The sequence below is a fragment of the Pipra filicauda genome, unplaced genomic scaffold (assembly GCF_003945595.2).
Source record: "Pipra filicauda isolate LSUMZ 115617 unplaced genomic scaffold, ASM394559v2 scaffold212_size3012638_pilon, whole genome shotgun sequence".
Taxonomy (NCBI): domain Eukaryota; kingdom Metazoa; phylum Chordata; class Aves; order Passeriformes; family Pipridae; genus Pipra; species Pipra filicauda.
The window spans coordinates 1,194,949-1,215,109 of record NW_024104324.1 but is presented as its reverse complement, the minus strand read 5'-3'; the positions used below and the strand labels follow the sequence as shown (position 1 = coordinate 1,215,109).

The 20,161-nt window shown below is 37.2% G+C and overlaps 1 protein-coding gene across 2 annotated transcripts in view; it reads left to right on the top strand.

The window, feature by feature from the left end:
• Window positions 1-20,161, top strand: part of PPP2R5C (protein phosphatase 2 regulatory subunit B'gamma) — a 79,808-nt gene that overhangs the window by 20,327 nt on the left and 39,320 nt on the right. The window contains exon 1 of one of the 2 annotated variants that reach the window (XM_027730844.2): window positions 9,702-9,982. The exons of the other annotated variant lie outside the window; for it this stretch is intronic. Coding sequence (XP_027586645.1) covers window positions 9,889-9,982 — 94 coding nt within the window. The 5' untranslated portion in view covers window positions 9,702-9,888. Of the gene's footprint in view, window positions 1-9,701; window positions 9,983-20,161 lie in introns of those variants that run through there. 2 annotated transcript variants of the gene reach the window in all.

The following is a 20,161-nucleotide window of genomic DNA, read 5'->3' as shown; positions in this document are numbered from 1 at the left end:
GACACTTACCAGTTTCTTCATTTTTGGTTTCCTAAGAAAGAAGTTTGTAATTTAGGATAGATTAAAATTGTTTAAAAATTTATAAATACGTTCTGTATGAGATAAGTGGCATAGGTGTTCAGTATTGATATTTTATAAATATGTTTGAAAAATACTATATCCAAGCTCATATGTACCTGACCACTAAGACACTGAAGGAGTTTGTGTTTGTTGCAACTGCTTGCATCAGATTTATGCAAGAAGCTTGAGTTCATTGTTACATTATGGATAATTTTTTCATTGTAAATTAGCAAACAGTTCCACAGTGTCTGTGATTTAGTTTGTCGTGTGCTGCAGTTTATTTCTGGTGATATTGATGGGTCATCTTCATTTCAGTGCTTGATTCCAGGTTACTTCCATGAACCCAAATAGTTCATATACTGGAAAAAGCTCTAGAGCTTGAATCTGAGGGATGTGTGTGCTACTCATCCCGCCGTGTGACTGTGTTATGTTATGAGTTGCATGCTCTTTGCTTGTGCACTTGACAGCTGCAATAATCCATTTTCCCTTCAGCTCTCATGGAGTTAGTATTGAGACCATCATACTGATCAAGTGTCTAAAAATTCTAAACAAAAAATTACCTGGATTTAATGCTGAGGGAAAGGAAGGGTATGGGTTTTTTCTTTTTTCTTTTTTTTTTTTCTAGGTTTGATTTGGGGTTTTTTGTTTTGTTTTTTTTTAGTTTGTTATGAAGTAATTGCATTTACTTTCTGATTTTTTTTTTCTTCCCTTACATGCATATTAAGAAAACTTTACCACTTAAACATTTGTAAATTCTACTCACTTAGTTTGCTATCTAAACCTTTAGGAGATCAACTTAATGTTTTCTGAATTTTCCCAGGAGCGTTTTTTGTAACCATTTTTCATTGTTGTGGTTTTCTGGTTTGTTTTGGGTTTTTTAATTAAAAAATAAAATTCTATTTTTGCACTCTGATTTTACTGAGAATGTAATTGTCCCTTACCACATGAGAGTAGTGAGTGAATTTCAGCATCTGCACATCTGCAGGACTTACATTGCTGCTGTGATGGACTTGCTGAATAATTGACCAAGATCAAAAAGGACCATTTCACAACTGGTTAAGTAGCAACCTAAATGTTAATGTATTTCAGTTCAATTCAAGAATATTAATATGGAAAAGTAAAATTTAAGTTTAATGCTTCAAAAATGTACGTGTTATTAAAAATGAGAATTAATATTCATAAAAATTTATCATTTTACTAATACTTCCATTGCAGTTTGGCATGCATTTTTGCCCATGGTGCAATTTTGTTAATTTTGTGTTTCTAAGATGCTCCCTTACCCATTATCTACATTTAGTTTATATGCTGCAGGAGATTTTTAGCTGTGCAAACAGGTTAATGTACTTGTATTTGTACATGTTATTTTGCAAGAGTGTGCTAATTGCAGTAAACAGTAAATGTAGTAAACTGTAAAATAGAGAACTTGTCCAGAGTGATGAGTTTCCTAAGGATGTGGTCTGAATCTTTACAGTATGTAAAAAAATGTTGCAATGAGAACTCTTAAATGCAATATTAAAACACCCTGACTGGGATAAAATGTTTTATACAGTTGTGTCACAAATCTAACTTTAACCTACGAGTAACAGTCATTAAAAGAATGTTCTCTGTCAGTCCTAGAATAACAAATTTGATGCTTAATATTCTCAAGTGTTGCAAACTCTCCCAGTGAACATATGATAGTCATGCATATGTAAATTTGGGCATGATTCAAAAATATGCTTTTTTGTAGCATTTCTGCATATACTTTTTTAAAGCTGGGTAAAATCCTTTTATAACCATGTGGGGGAGTCCTGGGATGCCAGTGTCGTGATTTAGTTCATGGGTTCGGGTTTGGGTTTTTCGTTTGGTTTGGTTTGGTTTTCTGGTTTGGGTTGGTTTTTTTTCAGATAAAAGTGAACGTTGTATGATATAATCTTAAAGCTAGTGATTGCAGTTCAGCTTTCATTTTCTAATACAGTTCTGAATATTTTAAAAATTACTGTTTACCTCCTGGAGTTGGGTTTTTATTCTCAAAAATGTGGATACAATATTCATATAAATGTAAATATCGAGGCAGGAAGAAATGAGTTCCATTGACAGCCTGTGGACATACATACTGACTTTTAGTGCTGGGAAGTATAAATTGTTTTCTTAATGTAGAATAACTGCATGTAATATGATTAAACAGATTCTGGTATTTTGTTGTTGAAGATCTTGCCATGCATGTTGATCAGTCCTGGTTTTGATCTGCTGGTGGAGATGCCAGTTTCTGCCTTAGAATGGTTTCAACATTAAAAGTACTATCAGTCATATCTATTAAAAAAAACCAAACAAAACAACCAAAAAAAAAAGGGGGGGGAGAAATAATGAACATGACAAGTCATTTTTCTGAGCACATTTCATGCAGAAAGCATGGCTCCTTTTTTTTTTTTCTTTTTCAGGCAGAGACTTCATAGCTGTGCCAAATTCTGACTCTGTTCTGTGTAAAAGAACATCAGGGTGGTGTCTCAACTTGTCTGCCTGTGATACAGAACTCTGATAGGCAGGCAAGCATTATTAAAGCTTTCCTAATGTTTTTAAGCCATAAATGGCTGTCTAGGAGATAGCTCTGTTTTCATTATCTGTACAATATTAAAGTCTGATGAATCAAAGTTGTAGAAGAGGTGATTCTAGTTTGAGTCTGATACCTAAAAAAAAAAAAATAACAATTGAAACAAATTTTGATTGCTAAATTGTTGAAACCACGAGAAAGGAGGAAAAAGTGAGAATTTCTCAAGAGGTCAGAAATGTAAGATTATGTGTTTTTCTCAGTTGCAGAGTAAAGATAAGTAAGCAAAACTGATATCAAGTAAGGAAAAAGCAGATCAAGTATTGTTCTCTGTGCTGCAGAGAAATTCAGCCATATATGTTGATAATTTCCACAAACTCTTCTTGGAATATGTTTAAACTTAAGCAGAGTGTGTTACCTGTTCATTTAAAACCAACATCTGTTTTCATGATACAAAAGAGACTGACTGGACATGTGCAATGTAATTAAATTTATGGGAATCATGGTGCTAATGGACTGCTTTGGGGTTCTGAGGAACATTTTTCTTCTGTTGGGAATATCACTTTCATTGCAGAAACCTACTCCTGCCACTTGTAATTTATGTAGAGAACAAAGATGCAGTACTTTGGCCTTTCTGGATTAATCATGCTTCTTGTGGGCCTGTGTGGCAATTAAGGAATTGTGTCCAGCTGCAAGGTGGTAGCATGACTGTTTAGATAAAAGTATTTTATGCAAAGTAAGATGGTAGATTAAACAAGATAATGCTACCATAAAAGATCATTTGACCTAATTCATAAGGCATTTAAAAGGCAAAACACTGAGGCAAAACAAATTCATTCTCATGCAAAACATCAATGAATGCAGTTTTGTGAAACAGATTATTCTCTTCTCCCTTGTACGTGAACTACATTGGACTAATTCAGTCTGCTAAGTGCTGTCCTGATCCTGACTCTGTTCGAGCTTTTAAAGGTTTTTTGGCAGCCCAGGATTTAATTTATTAAAACAAAAAGTCCATAGTGGAAAACACTGCAGAAGCTTGTTCTTTCCTGCATCAGTATGGTTAAGTGTACGGGTTGAATCATGTGGAGGAACTGTGGAGGCTCTTTGTCCTGTTACTTTATCAACTTTGTCCTTGAACTCTGATCTTAAAAGTATTATCAGTGTTGCATAAACATACTTTCCTGTATTTATTTTTCTTTTAAATGTTAGAATAATTATTAAAATGGGTGCAGTAAGCATATACGTTTCTAAAAGCAAAACCTGGAAATTGTTTAGTGTTCATACAGGAAAATTAGATCTCCTAAATGAGCAAATATTTTAATACTAATGATTTTTAAATAATATTAAAATAGTTAGAAATTATCCAGTCCAAATTGCTACATACCATTTTAAAGATTAAGAAACATGATAGCTAGTGAATGAAGAACTACCAAAAAAAGGTTGTAGAGAAAAATACTTTGCTTGAGTGTGTGAATTTTTTTTTCCCTTAGCTAGTTTTACATGAAATCATAGGCTTGGACTAATGAACCATTTTCATTTCAACTGCCCTATCAAACACCTACTCATTAGTCAGCAGCTGAAAGTGTTAGAAGAATGTGCTACATCTGTCACTGGCAGCATTTCCTACCAAACTTGTTTCCACTGAAGCTTGGATAAAATCCATAAAAACAGGATTTAAAATGTGATATTGTCTTATTTTCTGTATTCTAACCTGTCTCTGAATTCAGTTTTAAATCTCTCTTAAAATGTCTTTTATTATGCCCTTGTTTACAAAAAGAATATTTTGTTCATTGTATAGATTTCCTTATAGTCAAACCTACACATTTTTGCTGCTGCACTGAACTTCTCTCTTCTTAAGACCTCTACAGATCAAACATTGAATGCAATATTTATACATGTAAATGTAAATCAGTGTTTGTTGGATAACTAGCATGCTCTCAAATTTTTACTCCTAAATGCAGTTTTTTATGCTTAATTTCTTGAAAGTGCCATGTGTGATCTATGTAATAAGGCCACAGACAGGAGTGAGTTTGGTGGTATTTTGGTGGAGTTTTCACAGGGCTTGGTTAAAATAGTGTGCCAGTACTTGAAATGAGCTTCAAAAATCTGCCCTGGGAATTATGTTTTTGTACCAGATGCTATTTTTAAAATACATTTCTTTTAAGATAATAATTTTTTTGTGTTGTACAGCTTTCTGTACTCAACCAGTATCTACTGATTTCTCTCCCTACCCCCCACTTACAAAACCTTTCAAGTATACAAGATAAGCTGAAGGAAAACTTGGCACTGTTGAGCCTATGTGCTACAGTGACCATGCAAATATTGGGAAATCCAGATAGTGACAAATCCAGTCACAGGCAGCTGTTTGTTAGTTCCACTTTTAACCAATTTTTGCTGTACTAGAAGGAGTAAGTACTATCAGTTTCTCAGTGTGGAATGTAGAATCGTCCTTTGCCATGCTTCAGCCTTGAGAATTCTTTAAGGAAGCTGCATGATAGTTCATACCCCTTTCATTTATCATCCAGGTAAGGGTTTTTTCCTTATCTGTTTTCTTTTGATAGCTTGGTATTAATATGGTGTTGACTGCCTCTGTTTTCTTGAAGAATTTCTTCTTGGCTGTCTTTTGAAATTGAATCAGAACCCCATAGGACAAGCCCAGTATCCTTTTTATTTCTATGGTTTTTCCTCCAGAATGTGTAGTATCCAGTACCTTTTCTCCTCTAAAACAAAGTTATTCTCTTTGAGTTCAGGGTTGTGATGAGACCCTTATTTTCTACAGCCTGTCATCATTTGTGAGAACAGTAAGTTTCACGTAGGCTGTAATTGGAGGGGGGGAAGTAAACTACATTGCTCCTACCAGAGAAAACAAGTCATGTTTATTCCTATCCCTTCTTTGGGTTGCTGTCTGGTGGGCCAGATAATGGAATCAACATGGCTCAAACTCACTGTTTTTCTTCTCATTTTAACTCTGCTCAGGATCCCTAATCTAGTTCGACCGTGCAGCTGCACAAGCCGTGGTGCAGCAATTCCAGGCAGTTGAGCACCTGTGCCTCAGAAGAGATGGGATGGCAGCAGTAGCTCATATAGGTTTAGCTCAGCTTAGACTGCCGTGGAACACAGTCTAAGTTAGCAGAAAACTAACCTGACAATAAAGTAGCTTTCTGTTGGCTTAGTGGACTACACCAACTCAGCTGTGGGTCTGATGGCAACTGAAGCAAATGAGAACAAAATATTTTCAAATATAAAGAGAGGAATGCAGGAAAGGGCCTGAAGCAGTCTGCAACAGGGCTGGCTTAGGTTGCTGAGGAATAGCAACTTCAGCAATTGTGGAGCTATGCCTTTAGTATCCTTAGAGCTCAAACTAAATACCCTCCCCTCCTCCCTCAATCAAAACATGAAAACTCCTCCTACAGTCTGAAAGTTAACCAACCAAGGTGTCTTAATGTCAATACAAGTTCATGCAATTTTAATTATCTTATGTTGTTGATTCTGTCACTATCAGTTAGAATAGCAGCTGGTTTAGAATGGAAATAAAGGCAGCCTTTGGGCAGGTGAATTCGTTGTGTGTTGTAGGTAGATGGAAAGGGGGGGAGGGTTGTTTTTAAAATCACAACCCAAATGGAGTGTTTGTTTTTTTAAAAGTGCTACATAGCCTTCAAGTGTAAAGAGTATTCACCAGCTGTAGTGCTGCATGCTAACTAGATGATCTTTAAGGTCCCTTCCAACCCAAACAATTCTACAATTCTATAAATGTGACACATTAAATTACATCCTGAGAACTTTATAGGAATTTTCCTTCATTCCCATCATCAGAAAGTTGGAAGCAATGAGCAGGGTTGAGAGGAAACCTGTAATTGCTAGTTTCACTATACCATCAATGTTTTTTCATTCATTTAATTCTAAAAAATGGATAGCTGAAGTTAATAATTCTCTTACAACACAAGTGTCTTCATAAATTTGTTAAAGTAAGCTCTTTTTCCTCCCATTGATATTCACTAGCTCTGTTCCATTTGCACTGTGATATTCTTTCCCTTCCCATTAGTATGTCAATTCCTAACTCGGTTTTCTTTGCAATTTTTTCCCAAATGAAGTTGCTCAAAATAATTCAACTTAAGTAAATATTTTCCTTTGGTGGCAAATCAAATATTTTAAGGCTGTAACAAAGGGAGGGTATAGAAACCTCCTGAGCAAAATGTACCTCTCGATCTGTAGGACTGGTGAGAAGATTGCAGATGTTGTTAACAAGCAAAAGGTCTTGTAAAGATAAAAAAACTTCAGCTCCACTGATGTCCTGTCAGAATTACACCAGAAATACACTGAATTATGGCTGTTGTAACCAGTTTCTTGGTGGTTTACTAAGTACTGGCCTCAGTTCTAACACAGTCCTTCAAAGAAGAAGAAATGGGAACAGGGTATGTGGTTCTTGCAAAAGAAAACTTACTGAATGTGACTTGGTGTTCTGCCAATACGACTGCTGGCACCACAAATGTCACATTTACTCTCTCTAGTGAAGAACACTGGAGGGGGGTTGACTCTTAAACCATTACCTAAAATTTTCTAATGAACCTCCAACTTTGAAAGGCATGCATTTGTATGAAATGGGAAATGAATGGCACTGTAACTAAAGCAATATTCCCTTTCTGCTCTGTTGTTGTGTCCCATTGGACCAGTAGTCTTCACAGCCATTTAATCTGTGCAGGGAGTTTGAGAGAGATACACAAGCAGCAGCTGACCATTAAAGTAGAGAGGAGGAGTGATAGAGCAGCTGCTCTTAAAGATATGGTTACTAGATAAGCTGGAATTTTAAACCTAATTTTTTGCCACTTCATACTGCAGTTTATCACTATGGAACGATCTAACTGTACTTTAAGATGGGGAAAAGAAACAGAATTTGCCACAAGATTCTACATGTGAAAATATTTCAAGAAATTACTTGAGTTGTTCAGATTTCTCCTTCATCCATCAAAATCTTGTAGGAAAGCTTGTTTGAGGTCAGTCTTGTTTTTGTTTTTAAATCTAGGGGTTTTAAAAGGCTATGGTAGCTTTTTGTTTCATAAGACTAAAGCTCCACATTGAAGGTTGTACTTGATGATCTTAAACGTCTCTTCCAACCTTGATTCTGTGATTCTAAGGTATACCCAGGGGATATACAGATAAAAGCCTGACATTTTTGAAGAATACACCTTCCCTGATTTTGCCTAGACTGGAAGGATAAAGGATTTGAATCTCTGTAGCCTAGGCTGGAAGGATAAAGGATTTGAATCTCTGTAGTCTTAGGGAAAAGGTTTAAAAAGGCATCAGAAATTCATGTAGTCTGTTTTGATGATCTCAAAAGCAGGATCAACTACGTTTATGTCACTCATTATGTTTGGCCATTTTTTAAATTATTAGAAAGTATACAGTCTTTTATTTTGTTTCAGTATGCTAACTGTGAAAAGATTTCCTTTAATTTCTAACCTGATCTTCCTTGATGGAGGATGCATTTACTGTTTGTACTGAATGTAGAAAAACTAATTCCTTCCACCTCCATAATTACTCTTTAAAATACTTGGATGTTCTCAGTCAAGTCCTTTCTATTAAAAAACAAACAAACAAACACATCAAAATCTCAGAGGAGCTGAAGTTTTTTTAACTAAGTAATATTTTCAAGATTTGTTGTCTTTGTGCTTTCTCATTTGGAAGGTACTACTTTACCCAGGAGGTACCACTTCAAATCGGGCCTTGTCAGCAATCACTAAATCCAATTGATTTCTTTGTGTCTTATGGGTGATGTTCCTCTTTTTTGTATTGCAGTTAAATCTTTTCCCTTCATCCAGTTGAATAATATTCAGAACAACTCTAAGTCACCTTTGACAGTGTATTATTGTAGTGCAATATAATTTTCCTAACCAGGTATGTATATGCCCTATAATTTGTTTTTATTTCAAATTTTCATCAGCAAATTACCTAAATGAAAAGTGTCTTATTTTCTGATGTATTCCATTTTTTTGGAGCAGATATGAGTTAGGACAGTGTCATAGAATAAGTAATCTAAATACTTATTAAAACCGATATGTCCCATACAGTATTTGGGGAGAAGCACAGATTAGATTTGGAGACAGTACAAGTGTTAACAGTGCCAGTTTCTCTGCACATCACTCCCAGGGGTGCAGTACCTAGGAGACAAAATGGTCCTTCAAATAGCTCTCTGTAAAAATAAATATACAAGTCTCATATGATGAAGAAAAGGTTCCTTACAGTTTTGTTCTGAATATCTTAAGTAATTGAACTAACAAGTTCGGGAATTGTTGTGCTGTGCTTTTTTTTTTTTATTTCTGGGATTATGAAGCAAAACTGTTTTCATATCCTTATATATTGGTTCTTAGTCCTCCAAGACCATAGTTTTTAATAATAATCTAAAAAGTTACTTATAATTACTGACCTTTCTAGAAAGGAAAACCAGTGTTTTGCAATATCTTAAGCGTAATCTTAAGGTAGATCCATTTTTAGACTGAAAGAAATATTCAGATGCAATTTTACATTGAGGTTTACATTTCTGGATTGAAAGAAATATTCAGGTCCATTTCTAGATTGAAAGATATATTAAGCATGAAACATGAGGTTTTCATCTCCTGCTTGTAATGTGGACATATTTTTATGAATAAGGTACATAGTAGCAACCAGTGATAAAACAGTTTATGGAATGCTTATGAGGTTTTATATTTCTAAATCATCAATAATAACAATTGAAAGACCTGTATCTGACTGCGAACTGCCTTTTATTATGGCCTTTGAAAGGTAAACTTGTAGATGTTGCCCTTAACGCTGTGATTTTTCACGGTTAAATTGAACTCCGATTTGGTAATCCTGGGCAACCTCACTGAAGGAAAGGTTAAGGAAAGAGGGGCGGGGGGCTGGGGAAAAGGCATGCGCTCTTTCTAGCAGGTGCTACTGAATATCATCGCGGGGGCGGGGATGTAACAGCAGCAATGAGATCATCCTGGTTTAAAAAAAAATAAAAAACTAAATAAACCCCCCCCAACCAAAGGCAGCGGCCCCGTCATCTCCGCAGCCGCTCCGGGGGCGCGGGCGGAGCGCGGGTTGCGGGGGGAGCCCCGCACCGGCCGCCGCTCATTCGCGGCCTCCTCGGTGTCATTTGAAGTTGCTGCCGTCGGCCAATGGGGCTCCTCCCGCCCGCTGACATCACTCCCCAGCCAGTTCCCTCCAGCTGCAGAGCGCTTCAGTTTCTGTCTTTTTTTAAACTAAAATGGAGGCTGGTTTCTTGCCTTAAGGAATACAGTGCTGTGCCTGCTGGAGCCTAGATGTTGACATGTAACAGAGCTGGCAGCAGGATGGTGGTTGACGCAGCCAATTCCAATGGGCCGTTCCAGCCCGTGGCCCTTTTGCATATTAGAGGTGAGTTATTGTGCGGGTGAGAGTGATTCGCGACCCTCTGACGAGCGAATAAATGGCTATTGTGGAGCTCGGAGAAGGGGAGCAGGAAGTCCTTTGTAGCCCGGTCCCTCTCGGTTTGTTACAGCCGCAGTAAAACCGGCGGAGAGCAAAGCCCGTTTTGTATTAACCGTGTTTGGGGAAGGTTTAAGAATTCGGGAAGGCATTGCTTACATAGTTAAAAGCAGGTTTTACTGCTTTCTGCCGTAACTCTCCCATCCCCCTTTCAAGCTGTGCTGATGTCAAAGGATGTGAAGTCACTACCCCAGAAAGGTACTGAGTGGGGGAGGGAAAAGCCAAGTTATCCCTATACCGTTTCTGTAGAAGAAGGGCAAACCTTTGGTGTGCTGCGAAGCCTTTTTTTTGTGTGTGAATCGTTCAGATAGAGCCCCTTTAAACTGCTCTGCAGCTTGTAAAAGAATTGGAAGTGTTGTCGAGGAGGAAGGGGGAAAAAGATGTGACATTCATTATGAAAATATCCTTTATGTATTCAGAAGGCATTTCCCAGAAGAGATGCATTTCGGCTTTAACAAGGAACCTCTTATGTGCCTACTGCGTTGTGCAGTTCTGAACGTTCAGTTTCTTCACGGAATATGTTCTTTTGGGTTTATAGAATTTGTGCATTGCAATTCTACATTTTTATATCATTTGTTGGGAAAATACACGTTGGTATGACACTTCTGTGTAACACTGTGTATCTCTTGTTCTGAATTTTTTTGCTTACTAAAATTTTGCATTGTTTTGGGTGTTTTTGATGTATTTTTTTAGCTGCTTTTTTTTTAATGTCTTCCTTAGGGTGGTTTGGCTTTAGAACTTTATGAAAGCAGAACATGTATTAGCTGGGATCAGCACACCTTGAACAATGGCATTTATATTTGAGAAACACAGCTGATACCATTCTCAATTACCTTTGCTTCTCAGCTTTCACCAGTGTAGGCTAAATGTTAGTACTGGAAAGAATATTTTTTTCATTAATATTCCATACACTGAAAAAATTTTGCTTTGAAAGTTTATAAAACCCCAACTGTTCAGAAGTCTGCTCCTTTAGGTAGTAGCCCTGGTCTTTGTGTATTAAAAAATTTTGCTTTACCTTTTAAAAGAGCCATATCCTTCTCTGTCTGAAGTGGGACTGGGCAAATTCTAGAAGACTCTAATTTTGGTCTGTGACTGGAGAGGAAATGCAATAAAATTCTCTTGATTTGGAGTAAGGACTGTGCTTGTTGTCAAGGGTATATAAATGCAACTGCATGACCTGTGGACAGGCCGTCGCTTTTCGTCCTGCACAAATCACCTTAATTCTCAAATAGATGCTGCTTTTTGGAAGGGGAAAAGCACCATCTTTTAAAGATGCAAGTCAGGAAAACAAACCAAGGTTGGAATCAGAACGATGAAGCGTCGTAATGATTGACCTTAATCATCCTTTGTCTCAATATGATAACAAGGTTCTTGTCACTGGACTTCTTATCCCTGTTGCTGCTCCAATGAAATACGTAACTGTGGAAACAATGGATTTTAAGAAATTATTCTGAAATTTCCTTTCCTAACACCTACATTTTTGGTACACTGGACAGTATAATAGTAAAGTAGAGGTTAAAGGGGGTTTATGGTTTGGGTATTTTTTGGGTGGTGTGGTTTTTTTCTGTTTGTTTGGTTTCATTTTTTTAAGTGGATTATGAGAGTAGACTTTCTTATAAGCAATAAAGAATAACTGGGAGATTGTTTTTCATTTTTCAGGTGGTAGGAAATAAGATGGGTCTCTGTAATTATAGCCCAGAGGAGTTTCTTGACATTGGGAGAGCAAAATCTTCTCTTCCATACACACATGTATACAGAAGTTGCTTTAGGTTTTTTGTGTGTACCTTATCTTCTCATCAGCTGCAGGGATGCTACCAGTAGTGATGCTTCCAAAAGGAAACCTGTCAGATCAATATATACAAAATTAATGGCGGTAAAAATTAACTGGTAATTCTGAACCCTAATGACACATTATTACCATTTGTCCCAATGCATGCTTCTTCTACGGTCGTCCTTGTGCATCATCTGTTGCATTATAGGATTAAATTTCTAGTAGAAGTGCTCCTCTTGGCAATTGTAAGAGCTAAAACTTCAAGGTCAAGGACCAGTGGTAGGGGCACAAGCCCCGCAGGTGTTTTTGGTGGATCTAGTTGGTTGAAATAGAAAAGATATTTCTTTATCACCAATTTCATACAATCTTTAAAGTTTTGAGGTGGTGTAGTTACCATATCTGACCTTAATGTTACTTCTAAAATAATATGTGAACCATTGTAGACTACACTGTCAGTACTTCTTTGAAAATAAAAATTGCAGTCTTGCTTTTAAAGTTAATTCTAAAACATTCTCTGTACCTGGATCATAAGGACTATGTGATGTTTGCAGAATAAAAAGGAAATATATCAGCAAACTCCTGTCCCATGCCAGATCAGAACCTTTCTCCTGCCCATCCTGAGCTGTAGACAGCTTTGTTGGCTGGGTTGCTTACAGCTTTGCTGAAAAGAAGTAGGAAAAACAGATGCAGGTGTTTTTTAAAATGATGTTAAATTCTTGTGAATAGGAAATAAGGGTGTCAGAATTTTACTGACTGCTGTTGCTGACACCAGTTATCTGCATCATTGCCAAAAGAAGGAACAGTAGGTATTTGTAGGATAGGAGGTGTCAGGGCCCAAATACCCCATCTTCCAGCAGTTTATTTGGCTGCCGGTGCTCAAGTTGATCTTGGATGTGGTGCAGCCATTTAATCCTGATTCGAGCTGCTGTGGAAAGAGCTGTGAGAAGTCTTGTCAGGGTTCCTCTTTGCTTCAGGAGATGTCTTTAAGCTCAGGCCTTTGGCCTTGGTTGTTGCCTCAGCGAGGTTGCAACTGTGTGGTTGTCCAGTCACGTGCCTCTCTGAGCTGGATCCCGATGTTTTGGCTCCCAGTTTGCTGTGCCGCTTCACCGTGCGCTTGTTCAGCAACCACGGGACTGTCGACTGCCCCGATTGCTGTCAGCACACCTGCTCTCCCTTCTTCATTCAGGTACTCTGAGACTGTGCCCTTTGTCACAACCATAGACTGTTGGCAGCCGATCAAGACCAATGTGTAGAAATCAGATCTGCAAAAGGTGACTTTTGACCCATCACCGGAAAAAAACAAACATCAAAAGAGACTAATCCATGCTGAACACAAGTGGTGTGGCACCATTGCTGTACATTATTTGCTTGTGCTGAAAGCACTGGCTGAGAGAGTGTTTTGCCTTCTGGGTAGTGAGCCCTTGGTCATTCCACCTGCCACAGGCTTTCCTGGATATCCGAGTAATGCTACTGCTGTATTGATCTTTCTGGAGTGCAGAGATAGTGCATAATGGTCGACTGAGTTGCTTGTCACTGATTTTCAGTGACATGAACCGAAAACTTAGTTGTATCGGAATGATACAAAGCTTCCAGAAAAATTACAGTTTCACTTTGAGCAGCTGTTATGGCCTTGGAATAACAACTGTGGTTTGTGATCATGGGTAGGGACTTGAGCTTGTGAAACAAATGGTGTAGCTAAAGGAACTTGGCATGGGATATCTGCGTGAAGAGCTCCTTTAGAATCTTTGTGCATCGACAGGCCACCAGCCATGAAAATGACATTAGGACAGCACAGAGGGTTATTAGGTATCAGGAATTTTAACATTTTTGCAACAAGGAAGGAAGCAGACCTGGAGGGATGCATCTTCCTCTTTATGGAGCTCTTCTGGTAGCTAAAACCCTACCTAGGGTGATGGAAGTGCACTCAAGGTCCTGACTGGAGAATCCACATAAATGAGATGAAGCTTCAGGAAGGGAATCAAGACCTTTTGATTTCCATCTCAGCACTTCAAACAAAGCAAGCAGTTGTAAAAGCAGCATGGATTAGGACAAAGAGTAAACTAGACTTAGGAGTTACCAGTTCATATTTACTGTTGACAGTTAGCCTGCTCAAAGCCATAACTGTATGTACAGAATGCAGTTACAGGTAGAAAATAATTGTATTTCATTCTGTTAGGCAGAATATGAATATTCATGGCTGGACAAACATTTTTCATTAGGAATACAGTTTGATGTTGATAAGAAAATCTCCTAATATTGTTTTGTCAGTGCGTAGAAGTAGCCCAGATGCCAGTGTTTTCATGAACTCAGGTCACACATTTGAACAAAACTCTGCTCTGACCTGGCAAAGTTAGCAGAATATAAAAGTTACTTTAATGGATTAGTTGCTGACTGGCTGGGACTGGTAATGTCTGTTCATGCTTTTCAAAAATTATTTTGAAGTTGTTTTGCAAGACATACTGAAAGTTGTGTGGGAAGAAGGGTGAGAACACCCTGATATTATGTTAACTCAAACTGATGCTTCCTGTAGGCTGTAACCTGTATCAAATCTCTCATTGTCCATCCTTCTCTATCTTCCAGGGCAGCAAATGTTTTTTTGTTTTGTAACTTCAACTTGTCATTATTGAAGTTACTTTAGATTTTGTGAAAGATGCTTTGACTTTTTTTTTTCAAAGATGATGTGAACTTAGTCCATTCTTTCTATGTGCTCTTTGTGCATATTCATCTTGAATAAGGATCACGGAAGGTAGTCCAGGTTCCATCTTTGCATCGTTCTCTTCTTCAGGGCTAAAAATGTCAGTAGTAATGTTATTGTGATGCAAGTATCTGAGTGTTTAGATAGAAATTTGCGTGCTCCTCAAAGGGGGTGAAAAATTGTTGTTTTGTTGGGCAATTTATTTCTTAAAGGAGAAAAGCTCAGCACTTTCATTTTAGAAAGAACTCAGTATGTGGCAGTAGCCATTCATCTCATGGTGTACAAAGGAGGCTGAAAGGCCTGAGTTTGTTTGGCCTGAAGAAGGGAAGGTTAGTGGGAGATCTCATTTTGAGTAACTGTTTGGAGGGTTTACAGCACAGAGCCAGGCTCTTCTCAGAGATCCCCAGGGACTGAATGAGAAGGAACTGCTGTGAGTGGCAACACCAGAGATGGCAGTTGTACACAAGGAGAAAAAGTTGTCACCGTAGAAGTGGTTAAACACTGGAACGCGATTCCAAAAGGGGCTGTGGTTGGAGATACTTTGAGTGGACAATGCTATGAGCAGCCAGGTTTTTGTAGCTCACCCTGCTTTAAGTGGGGGGTTAGACTAGCAGAAATGACTGTCTCTTCTGGTGAAAATGATTCTATGATTCTGTCACTCTTTGGTGCATATGAATCCAAAAAAATGACTGGGCTTGCTGTCACTCAAAATATTACAATATCAATTTTAGTGTATTTTTAAAAAAAAGTCAAACAGCAATATTATTATTGTAAACAGGTTTCTTCCCCTTCTTTTTTCTTTAGTTACTAATGCAGACTTTTTAATACTTTTACCTCTGTTAACTCTAAATTTTTTGTGTTAATGGTGTTTTAAATGATTTTAAATTATTTTTACCATGTTTCAGCAAACTGTTAAAGATGGGTGACTTGAACCATGTGCAGTATTAAAAATATTGGCACACTAAAAGGATGTTTTGTTCATTTCTAAATCTTTTGTTAGGAGCTCAGCAGTAGTAAAAAAATGTGGTAGGTATGTGTTTTTCAGAACAAACATAACTCTTCTGAATAAGCTTGAATTCATAATATCTCACATTTCTTTACATTTGTCAGCTTTTGGAAAGTTCTAATCAATTGAATTACTTTGGCTCAGTACTGTGAGATTTTTCTGTAGCTCTTTTTAACAAGCTTTAAGCTGACAATGATACAGCTTTTAACAAGCTGTGTGACCTTGCTGTTCATCTTCTGTGTGTTTATGAAAATGTTGAACAGTGTAATTTCTAACACAGTATCTTACAACATGTTTCTGGTAATCTTCCTGCATTATGAAAACACGATGTTAAAAGTATAAAAATCCCAGAATAATTGTCACCAACTTTCTAATACTTTCCAAGAACTCGATACCTTTCAAGCATAGTTTCCTTTTAACATGCTCAGTTTGCCTTTTTTGGTGTTAATATTTTATTATAGTCTGAAATTGGCCTATGCTGATTATAAAAGCATACCTAAAAATCGTAAAGTCACTTTTCACGCTACTGGTTTTTGCTGTTACTGTGTTCTGCAGTGGAAAATGAATTTGGTTTATTCCTTCTGTATTTTCTGTATAACTATAATCTTCACCTTCACGTGCGTCTTGCACTTTCCACATAAGTAGGTTATTTTAAGGATGGTAAACTTAACTGGTCTGAGCATATATGTTTATTTAAATATTAATTTCCTTTAATTCTTTAGCACATTTAAATGTAGTAAAGAGTCTCTCTTTGTCATGAGAAGTGAGCAAAGTCTTCCTGGGAAGAAAGATACATAGAGAGTCATCTTAATTTTTTTTTGGAGGCGCTTCCATTGCAGTGATGAATCATGTTAATTCTCTTTGAGTGAATTTAAATTTTGAAATTTAAGGCTTGTTTATACCTTTGTGGAAATATGCCTGTGCAGAAGACTTTTAAAACTTTTTTTCACCCCTGCCAATCAAATAAATGGGATTTCCCATGGCCAGCATGCAACCTCTGTACTGCTTGTGGGTCCTAGTTGTTGTTGGTTCTGGACCTAATGGATAAACTGCAGCTGAGATTTAAAGGAGATAAAAATGCTTGTTCTTCCCTTTTCTCCCCTATGAGCCAGTTATAATTTGGTAACTTGAAGGGGTGAGAACAGGTATCAACCCTGTGTTTGGACTGTTATTTTCCTTCCAAGCCACCTGGACTTCGTTGGTACTCAGCCTGGCTCCTGGAGCTCATAGTCGCCCATCTTGCTGAAAGTTTCCAGTATCTCATAGAAAGTTCTCAACCACTGCTGCTCTTTGACCTCCTTAATGACTTTTATGGAATTGTCAGCTTTGAAACCCATCCACTGTTCCTTTAGATAAGCGTTGCCTCAAAAAGGAGAAGCAAGACCATCTTACTCAAGGACAAACAGCAGTTCTCTTCTTAGTGAACCCAGGCCTCTCGTATATAAAATTGTGAAATGTTTCATCAGTTAGTATTAGCTAATCACCTGAATTGTCAAAGGACTGATATTGGTACGAATGACTCTGTTATTGTATTACTTCTTGTACAGTTTTGCTGGATTTTTTCAAAGGACATTCAGACATTGACCGATGGGCTTTTAATGTATCTACCCAAGAAGCTCATGGAGAGTGTTTTTAGTGCTTGACCAAGAGCAGATTTAAAGGAGATTGCTTAGTTATCTCTCTGTCCTGCTGTGTTTGACACGGGGATGTGCTTATTAACTCTCCACTTACCGTGCATAGCTTTGTGTCAGAGGATGTCTTTTACCTTGTTACTGCCTTTACTCTTTGTTCTCTGTCACTCTTTTTTGACTTTGTTGGGTTGCTTTTACCTTTGTGTAGACCCTTTGCCTGTATAGAGAGTGTAGGTAGAGGTTCTGCTGCTGGAAACAGTGAGACTGTTAAGTGTTCATACTGCATGTAAAATATCTAAGTCAAAACTATAATATGTTTCTAGAGAGGACTTTTTGTTGAGCTGAAAATTCCATAAAATTATAGGAAGGTAGTCAGCTGGAATTTTTCCATTGCATTTACTGACTCATGGGGTAACTTGCATGCCCTCTCAAGGAAGCAGAATTGTACTGGCATAAATGCATGTGTCCTCCAATTTTTACTCATAATGTTTTGTGATTTTTGCTATGAAATACATTTTAAGGTTAAAATTAAGCATCATCTGTTTCTGAGCAAAATTTTTATCTCCAGTTTTTGTTCAAAGCTTTTAATAATTAATTTAAACTTCTGTAAAATCAGCTGATTTGTACCTTGTACTATCAAATACTGCTAGCTACTAAAACCACACTGTAAACCACTCAGATTAAGTGAGCACCAGAAATGTTTAGTAGATTATTTACACCTTATGCAGACAAGATGTTCATCTGGTAGAGGTGGCCTTTATGCTCTAACCTTTATGCCAGAGGTGAACACCTTGTACAGGTGAAAGCAGAGTCTTGTCAGCCTGAGGGGCTGGTGCTTGTCCTCTCCCTGCACCATTTTGTGTGCACGTTGAGCGTGGGGTGTTTTAAAGGCACATCTGCACATCTTTCAATCAGTTCCACTTAATTCACGTACAAATCACATGGTACCATTTCTGCTATAGCTTGCAATTAAGTTCTGTTTCTCACGTGCAGTTAAACTTAGAGGTGGGGTCTGACTCTGGGTTGTTATCAGTACTGGAAGTGACAGCTTTGTGTCAAGTTTTGTAATTTCTACTGGTAACGATCTGAATTTTACGAAGTAAATATTTTCTTCGTAAGGTACACAAAATAAAAATTATACATGAAATGTTAATTGTAAAACTGAATTAAAAAATTGTTCATTTTGGACTTTTCTAGTTGTTTGCAGCAGTCTACTAATTTGAAACACTTTTTCATTTTGAGAATTTTAGTGGAAGGCTTTTAATTTGCATTTTGGATTAAAGCTACCAGCTGTGTGGCTTCACATAGCCTCTAGAACCAGATTCTGCTATTGCTTTTGTATTTAAAGTGAACACATAACTATGTCAGTGATGTTTCAAAAGTATCCTCCCTTCATTCAAGTCATATTGGAAAGAAAACTTGAACAAAATTATCAAAGCCTGGGGGGGGAAAAGTTTTCTGTCCTTTGGGTATAAGTTTTCTTTAAAATTTCTTTCCAAACAAACTATAACTGTTCTAGTCATAACACTTTCTTTCTTTCTTCTAACTTATTCTCAGAATGTTTTTATACTTCTTGCTCCTGTTACATCCAATTTTCTATATAACGTGTCTTAAAACCCAAAAATTTATGCACAGGGGTTCTTTGAGGACTGTGTTATTGCATGCTATAAAAACTTCTGAGTTGTTCTTGTCCCTGTTGGAAATTAAGATTTTTTTGACCTTTGAATTGGAATAAATACACTGTCTCAGAAGTAAAATTTTGACTATATACCTCACTCCATAACTTTTCTCACTCCATATTGGAAACTCAATAATCATAAATGTAGCTTCAAGAATAAAGCACCCTAAAGCTTTTTTTTTTTTAATGGAAGAAATTAAAACAAATTACTTTCATTGCACATCTAAATCTTCATTTAAAAAGCAACAATGTAAATAAAATAATGAATATTTTGGAAAATGTGCTGGGAGTGAGATGTCTAAACATGTCCATGGACTTTTGGACATGCAGTAGTGGATCAGTTTTGGATTCATAGTTAATCCAGCCAAGCAACTTGTTTGTGCCCTGTAAATTTACAGGTTTGTTGGAGGGTCCAATTTAAATGTGTTACATTCTGCAAGTCACTCTTTCTGCAAGTCACTCTTTCTGCAAGTCACTCTTTCTGCTGTGTGAGAGGGGTGGAAATTTGGTGGAAATTATTAGCAGAATGTCATTTTTTCTGGCAATTAAGGAATATACTCTGTTAGGGACGCTGTTGGCAATAGGTACATTTTCTGTTCTTGTTAGAATTCTCTTGTGAGACTGGAGATTAGTTTGACCAGAGACTGGAGACATTTGTTTGAAGGAAATGTGTGCGTTTTCAGACAAATATGATATGAAGAAAATAATGTTGGATTGTGCAGGAATGATTTTTGGATTGAATGGGAAATTATCATGCACTTAATTCCTGACAAAACGAGCAGGTATATTGTATCTTTAATCTTCTTAAAATATGCTTATGTTGAAAGCAGGTATTTTAGTACATTTTAAAATGGGCATGATTGGCTTTCTACTGTATTTGAATCAAAACTTTCCTCACTGAAAAGTAACTTTATTTCCGAAGAGGGAATTGCTTGTAAGTGCTGTTAGCATTTGACATGGCCAGCCAGCATTGGCTGCTAAGCAAGTTACTGACCTAGTTCTAAATATATTTCTTTTTCTTCTTCCCAAAACATTGTCACTGTTGTGCTTGACTGTTTCTTTTACCTGTATCACCTGATACAGGGTACCTAAATTTCACAGGCATACTGGGACTAAGGAAGAGTTGCTTATGCCAAAAAATGTGGAAAACCATAAACCGAATTGGAAGATAGGTTTTTTCCAGGGAATACAAAAAAAACAAACCCAAACAAAGGAAAACCAAGCAAACAAGAAAAAAAAAACAACACTAAGCCTCCCCAACAAACCTACCCCATCCCCCAAAGAAAT